This window comes from Salvia hispanica, chromosome 3 (genome assembly GCF_023119035.1).
Source record: "Salvia hispanica cultivar TCC Black 2014 chromosome 3, UniMelb_Shisp_WGS_1.0, whole genome shotgun sequence".
Taxonomy (NCBI): Eukaryota; Viridiplantae; Streptophyta; class Magnoliopsida; order Lamiales; family Lamiaceae; genus Salvia; species Salvia hispanica.
This window is the reverse complement of record NC_062967.1, coordinates 42,580,178-42,588,334: the sequence shown is the minus strand read 5'-3', so window position 1 is coordinate 42,588,334 and position 8,157 is coordinate 42,580,178. Positions and strand designations below refer to the sequence as shown.

The window sequence follows — 8,157 nt, the reverse complement described above, 5'->3', positions numbered from 1 at the left end:
TGCGTTAAAATGACAACACTCTTAAATGACATCTAGTGGACACCACGCTAGACTGCAATATTATGTATGCTAGACTAGGGCTGGGGAAAAATACCGAAATACCGAAAAACCGGTCTTATCGTACCGAAAAAATATCGAAAATACCGTTTTTTTGGTATACCGTGACTTTCGGTATGGTATGATACCTTACCGAAAGATTGCGGTAAGGTAACGATATGAATTTTCAAATACCGCTAAGTATACCGCTGCATATCGAAATTCGGTATATACCTTAGTTTACGGTATATACCGTAAATTAAGGTATATACCACAATAATATAAACACAATTGTATATAAAATATATTTTATATATTTTTAAATTATAAATCTATTGTGAAATATAAATATAATTATGAATAAATTATATTTAATTTATTTTTAAAATTATAAATTATAAATAATATTTTAAAACTCTAATTTTCTATTTTAATTGATGTTGAAAGTCGTATACCGCACAAAATAAGGTATACCGAACTGCACGGTACTATACCGAAAATGAGGTACTGTATCGGTGATGAAATTTGTCATACCGAATATAAGGTATACCGAAGTTCTGTATACCGAAAACTTTGGTAAGGTAAAGGTATGACTTTTTCGTGATACCGTAGTTTCTTCATAAGGTATACCTTACCTACCCACCCTATGCTAGACTCAAGCAATAGATAAACGCTACACCGCAATCTATAAATTGCGCCTAACAGATTCGATATTGCAACGGGAAAAATTGCGCCTAGTGTGTTGGATATTGCAATGGGAAAAATTGCAATAAAGGTATTCGATATTGCAAATTCTCGTGAAAATTTATCCTTGAACAATTTTTATGATTTCCACATGGCAGCTTATTATTCGTCCACATGTACAAATGATTGGCTAGGAATGGTGGTATGGTGTTAATTTAAGAGATGTTGTCATTTTAACACAATCATATATATATATATATATAGGGGAGCACTAGGGCGCATCCTTAATTAGAGTGCTAACATACATCCAACCACGTGCTGCCATGTGGCACGAAAAATGCAATATTGTATATAGAAAAATGCAATACACATTTGTGAAGTTGTTCATGCATTTCCACATATTGCATTTTAGTTATAGGAAAATTGCATTTTTAATTGTTAAGTTTTGCATTTTCACAAAATTGCATTTTATATTGTTAAGTTTTGCATTTTCACATATATAAATGCAATCCGTACAGATATAAAATGCAAATTAAACAGTCAATATCGAAAATGCAATCTGTCGAAATTTATATTGCATTTTTCTGTATATAATATTGCATTTTTCGTGCCACGTGGCAGCACGTGATTGGATGTACGTTAGCACTTTAAAATTAGTTAGCATATTAGTAAATCTCCCGGGTTTTGATCTATGAAGACCAGATTTAAATACAGAAACGCAGAACGCGGTCATACGTAGGACATTTTTAGGTCATAGTTAGTTTAGTTTTAGGTCATGCTAACAAAACATGACCTAAAATGATCTTAACATGACATAAACCCAAATCTTATAATATGACCTAAAACTGCTTAATTATGACCTTCCGTATTTTTGGTTAATTATTGACCATTAGATCATCTAATCCTAGGGCCAAGATTTAGGCTGCATTTTTGGATTTAAACACATGCTTATTTTGATCATCTCCCTCCCTATATATATATATATTATATATATGAGACAATAGCACTTTGATTGTAAGAGATAATGAGCTATAAAAAGAAGGGATTAAAAACGTTGAACAAACTATTTTCTAATACATTATCTAAGAAAGAGCTATGGAATGACAAAAAAAGAAAGAAAGATGAGAAACTAAGAGGGGTGTTTCATTTATTGCATAGGTACATACAAATGAGGTAAGGTGGGCAACATAAAAAATTTCTCTCCTACTTAACCTTCTTGAAAAAAACTTCCCTTCACCACTAAACTACAACATTATAATTTAACCAAAGAATACAAATGACTCAAAATTTAACTCCTACTTTGCTCCCTCTCTATTCTCTACCAATATAAACAGTATTGTATATTTTTTGGAAAATTTTATCTATAAAAGGACTCTAATTTTAACCAGGAGATGTATTTTTCCCATCTTCAATGCAACCACAGATCCATTGAGGTGAACTTCTCCACGTTTATTCGTCTCGTGGCTGTTGCACGAGCCTATACACGAGAAATTGGAGAGAACGGTGGATTCAGCACGAAGGATGGCAAGGCATCTTCCATCTTGCCAGACTTGAACTTCTCCTCCTCTGATATTGTGTCGATGAGATGTTTCATCTCCTCTTCCGCGAATACCCTCAGAGAGTCACTCTGCAGCATTTGCTCACTCCTCTCCCGTCCAGCACCGGTGGAGGCTTCTGCAGCATGCAGAAGAGCAACACAGATGGAGAATGCTTGCAGAGAGGACAACTGTGCATGGAAATCAACAACGTATTTCCCATCCTCGATCGCCCTCATTGTGAAAGCCGGTTCTTTATCTTTCCTTCCCTGCACACATTTAGGCATAACCAAAGCATCACAACCATTGCTAAGAAACAACTCTTTCTTCAAAAACCAACGTTTCAACGACAGAATTTTCATAAATTAAGGTTACCTGAATAAAAAGTTGTGGTGAATGGTGAGTGTCAAAGAGGGGCTGGCCCTCGGAAATCTGAAGATTAGGGTCCCCACATACGTTGAGGGGGCATGCCATGTCCCATCCACCACAATCACACCCTCCACCTAGCTTCCATCTATCAAGCAATGGCGTAGGGCCACGGCTTGGAGTACTTGGCAAGCTGTGATTTCCTGCTGGGATCACAACGTGCAGCTTCCCGGGATTTGAAGTGTTGGTTGAGGCCTTGTCATGCTCCTGCTCAAGCTGACAAAGATCTAGCAAGTTCAAGAGTGGCTTGTCCATCTGCCTATCCCCACTCTTGAATTTGAGACTCTCTCTCTTCTCAAATGGAACTTGCATAATGATCGCTGCGATTTCTAGCCCTGGATGCAGTTCAGTTGCTGCCACGGGTTGAGAAGATTCACAGTGACCACTGTCGCGTGAATTCTTGGATTTCCTTGTCTTGGCCGGTGTTTCATGCTTCTCGCCATCACACCAGGATGATACCTCATCAGAAACTATGGGTGGTTTAGTGAGGTCGGGCGAGCAGCAAGAGCTATCTTGGGAGGAAACACTCTTTCTCAAATGGGAAACGTCGTGCAACACAAACTCTGTGACCATAGAATCGTTATAAGCTCCAGCACCTTTCAGTTCCGTACATGTATAGCATGATACTAGCATTTGCCCGACCATAGATGATTCTTTGCTGTTTTCTCTCAATCCCCAAGCATTAGAACTACTCCTCCTTCTGTGATGAAGCGAGTGGAACGTGTAGGCCCAAGATAGAGGGTTATCCACCTTGCACATCTTTGCAACGTAGACATCTTCTGGTGAATTCACTGAGAACTCGAAGAACAGCATCCCTTGCTTCCATTCCATCTTGAGAAGGCCTCGAAGGTGTGCGGGAGTGGACGGGGGAAGTGAGTTTTGAACACCTTTCTTTTGAAGCTGAGGGCTTTTTCCAACTCCAACACTGTGCGCCTTGTCTGATAAATCATTCAACGTTTCGTTGGGATTCACACCAATGTCCCTCTTGATAACTGCCTCAGACCTAGTTTCCTTGGCACAATGCAAAGGACTTCTATGAGATTTGGATTTATCAAAATGATCAAACATTTTTAGGACAGGATGAAGCCGGCCCCTCGGACTGCTGGCTTTTGAGCCATCAGTATCTGAATTAGCAGGCGAATGAGGCAAAGCCAATTTCGCAGATAATGACTTGTGCAGATTGCCAACTGCCTTATCCCTCCCTTGACAACTCTTATCATCATCCGTTTTATCAACTTCAAATTCAGATTGCTTCTTGCTTTTACACGAGGACGAAGACTTCTTTAAGGGTATTCTTTCATGAATAGGATCTAAAGACCGATGTACTGAGCTCCGAGAGTGCAACTCTAGCCGGTTCTTACAAGAGGAGCTACTAGTACTTTGTTCGGAGAGGGGCATGCCCCGTTCTACTAAGGGACTTTCTTCATCCAAACTACATAAGGAATCAATTATTCCAACAGAGAATGCAGATGAACTCCCTCTTGAAAACTCAATCTTTTTCCTTGGAACAACATCATCATTTCTCCTCAGCAATCCCACTTCTTTGGAGCTCTGATAAACTGAGCCTCGCTTCAGCAGTTGATGTCGACCTTCCCGAGGGATTTTTGGGGCATCTCTACACGATGCACTACGGTAACGGTTAAACCCAATCTCAGTGAACTCTTCATTGAGGCTGAGCAGCTCATTCCCACACTTGAGCTTACTACTCGATTTCCTAGAACGACGTCGTGGAGCTGGAAGCACGGTAGTAGGACTCCCATCCACAACACAATATTTGTCGAAGTCTAATTCCATAGTCACTCATTCATAGATCCTAATCCTGCAAAGCCACATTCACAAACTTGGATTGAACAACAAATGGAAAATACCAACAATCATAAATCAAGAATTCTGCCACAAAATGTCAATAATGCATCTGGGAATGTAGAATTATCACAAAATAATTCACTTCCCCAACCATACAGTTTTTATCTTTTCTGACAAGGTAAGACAAAACAGGCAACAGAGAGAAGCATGGCTTAACTGCTATCAGCAGCTCGTCTCCTCCAAAGCTATCCCATTTCTTTTACTAAAAAATAATCAGAGATGAGATCTCCGAAAACAACATTTCAAATAAGAAGCGAATCAAATACAACTAAAATCGAATTCTGAACCCCTCCATTTTTTTTGAAGTGGAAAACCACAAAAGCTACTAACAAACTTAAAGCAAAGAATCAAACATTTGCGGATCTCAAGATCTCACTCCACAATGTCAAATTAGTGCAAACCTTAAAGATCCAATTTTTAAGACGCATTATCTTTTCAAGAAGTTTTAAACCCATCAAAGATCCAATTTTTAACCCTCGACAAATCTAAAACTTTCTAATAGGGGAACAAAATCTTACCATTCATGACTTTGGAACTGATAATTAAGGAACTAAACAAAAGCACCATTACTATAAACTTGCATATTATACCCAATAAAGAGATAAAAAAAATTTCCAAGAAAAAAAAGACCATACCCCACTTGAGATCTCAAAGCATTGAAGCTATAGAAAAACCCAAAGAAAGATGCTGTCTCATACATTCACAGAAGATAATGTAAAAAGCATCATTTGTTTAGCAACTTCGATACAAGAGTAGAGTTGTAGATATCAGCTTTCACCAGTGAAATTTTTTATTTCTATTAAGTTTTGCCAAAGAATCAAGAAAAATTAGTGTAAATGGTGAATTCAGAAGAATCAATTAGAGCCACTGAAGTAGCCCACCAACAGTAAAGTTAAATGATAGGCACAAAAAAAAAGTGAGCATGCATGCCTTTGTTTGTAGATGAAGGGATCTCTCTCTCTCTCTATACTCGAATCACATGAACAGTTCAACATGGAGGGACATTACACAGAGCTGCAGAAGCCCAATTTAACTGTCCACTTCAAAAGCCAATTTCTTTGACTCACCATTTGTGTGTTTGTGAGTGAGTGATTTTGTGTGACCATTTTTTGACGTTGCTTTTTAGGACACTGTTTTTTAGTACCTGCAATATTGGTACCCTGTAAAGACGGAAATGCCCTTGTAGAACATCTATTTTTGTCTTCACTCAGGGGTACTTTGGGGTTTCTGGTACTAGCTGGGGGCGTGGTCACAATAATTAAATGGGGAATCAATGGTATTGGGAAACGCAGATTAAAATTTATTTAATTAATGCCACTTATCGGTAATTAATGGTTTGATTAAAATATTGGAATGGAATCCCTCTTCCTACATTTATGTTCACCTTAATTTACAATATTAGTTGTATGATTCAATGTGCCTTGATTTGTTGAAGTTACTTAACTGACCTCGGTCTTTGAATTTGGCTTTTGTTTCCATACAAAAGATGCTCTTTCAAAATATTCGAACCGCCTTCCAAAATCACTTAATTAGGTTACTAAATTACTAGTTCGATTTGGAGTAAAAATTGGTTGGAATATATTTTCAAGTGTTTTACAAATCAATTACTATAATTAATAAAAGAAAAAAAGGAAAAAAAAATACATACCATATAATAATATGTTTAGACCACTGAATTTTTATTCTTCGATCACCAAAAACGTTTTCCGAAATCGATTAATCTTTAAATAGTACTCCAGTTTTTTTTTATATATTAATGCATACAATTATTCATTACACGTCGTCCCACACAAAACTACAGAAATATTTATCAATATTTGTTAAACTTAAACACCATGAACAAAAATCAAAGTATATCTACATGATGAAAGAGCAAAAAAACGATTATAAAAATTGATAAATGGAGTATCTATTATAGTTAAGGTTTCATATTTAACTTTTCTTTATCCTTGTGCATTTAATGGTTTATTTGAATGCTCATTATGAGGTGGAGTGTGAAGCTATAGTTAGAAAGGAGAAGTTTAAAATCCATTGAATCATAGTTAGATCAAACATTGATTATGAAAACGACAGTTGGTATGCAGAGTTGGGAAGAACGGTAGAAAAGTATTCATTTTCCTTTGATTCGTTTTGTAGGTCGAGATTTTAGCGTACCATCTTACTTGTTTTAATTAATGAAAGCGGCCCACTTCAAATTCAAGAGTTTGAAGGAGTAGTAGTTATACAATTTGGTGCAGGAAATTTCCGAATTGCAAACGTTGAGGTCAAGGTTTATTTCGAGGGGGAAGATTTCGTACGTACGAAGGAAGAAAGATGATCGACAACAAAGAGTAGCAACTTGATGCATGATGGGGATGAGCTATAAGCATTTAAATGTATTAACTGTCAAGAGGATACATGAGTTATCACCTCTACCAAACATGCCATTAGTTGTTAGTAGTTAGGAAGTTAACTAGCTAGCTTAATGTAAATGAATGGGGACGTGCATATGAATTTTAAAATATATTTTGTATACGCATGTTACACAATCAATAAATGAAAATATATTACATTTCTATATCCCATCCTCTCTCTTTTACTCTTGGCAATATTTTCTATAAACTTAAAATTTAGTTGAAAAAATCATAAATTTAGGCTTTGCAGTGGATATTCTACAAATTTCCCAAATTCGTGTGAAATTCACTTCACCACAAGAATATATTTTGTGTGACCAAATTTTTAATTCTTGAAAATTGCCAAATTTCAACCAGAAGCTTGTGATGTTAAATATCAATATTTAGAGGAAAGGCCAAAACTGGTCCTGAACATATGGACATTTTATGATTTTGGTCCTAAACTTTATCTTTTGGATTTTTTGGTCCTGCACATTTCAAATCCGATCACAATTGGTCATCCGTCAATAGTTCTGCTAATTTTATAACAATCAACGTATTTAGAGCACTCCCAATGGTCCGGCTAAAAACTCCCTTATTTCTCCCTAACTCCTGCCACATCAGCGCCACATCAGCACCAAAATTTATCCGCAGTTTTTAGCCAACTGCTCCAATGGTTTCTCCCTTATTTCTCCATAACTCAACATTTCATTTTTACATCATTACTAATTTAATTGTTTTATTTTTGTATATAATAAAGCTAGCTAATTTATAAGACAAGACAAATAATAGTAATAAAGTTCGTTGTATTAAACACGAGTAAAAAATTACAACGACGAAAATTTAAAAAAAAAGAATGAGGATGAGGAGAGAATGAAGAGAGAAAAGGGATGAGGATGGGGAGAGAATGAAGAGAAGGTGTGTATTTATAGGGGGAAAAATTTAAAAAAAAAAAAAAAAAAAAAAAAAAAAAAAAAAAAAAAAACTTTTTTATCGCCGGATTATCGCGCACAGTGGTCGGCGAATTAACGCCGAATTATCGCCGAATTCTCCCCAACGCCCGGCGATAATCCGGCGATAATCGGCGATTTTTCGCCGGATTTAACGCCGACCCATTGGGAGTGCTCTTAACTCAATTTTGACCAAATTAGACTTTGAATTTTGATTTTTAATCACTAATTAAAACCTTAATTATTTTAATGATAATACCAAATAAAATAAAACTCAAATTTCTCAAA

The 8,157-nt window shown here is 36.4% G+C and overlaps 1 protein-coding gene across 3 annotated transcripts; it reads right to left on the bottom strand.

The window, feature by feature from the left end:
* Positions 1-1,842: 1,842 nt before the first annotated feature.
* Positions 1,843-5,620, bottom strand: LOC125211123. Of its 3 annotated transcripts, none has more exons than XM_048110820.1 (3): positions 5,478-5,620; positions 2,631-4,500; positions 1,843-2,524 (listed from the first exon to the last, which is right to left on the bottom strand). In XM_048110820.1, the coding sequence occupies exons 2-3, from the start codon at positions 4,473-4,475 to the stop codon at positions 2,198-2,200; spliced, it is 2,172 nt and encodes a 723-aa protein (XP_047966777.1). In that variant the 5' UTR covers positions 4,476-4,500; positions 5,478-5,620; the 3' UTR covers positions 1,843-2,197. The 3 variants fall into 3 exon arrangements, with proteins under 3 accessions (XP_047966777.1, XP_047966780.1, XP_047966779.1); XM_048110823.1 differs by lacking the exon at positions 5,478-5,620 and adding an exon at positions 5,183-5,455; XM_048110822.1 differs by lacking the exon at positions 5,478-5,620 and adding an exon at positions 4,705-5,139.
* Between the last annotated feature and the right edge of the window lie 2,537 nt (positions 5,621-8,157).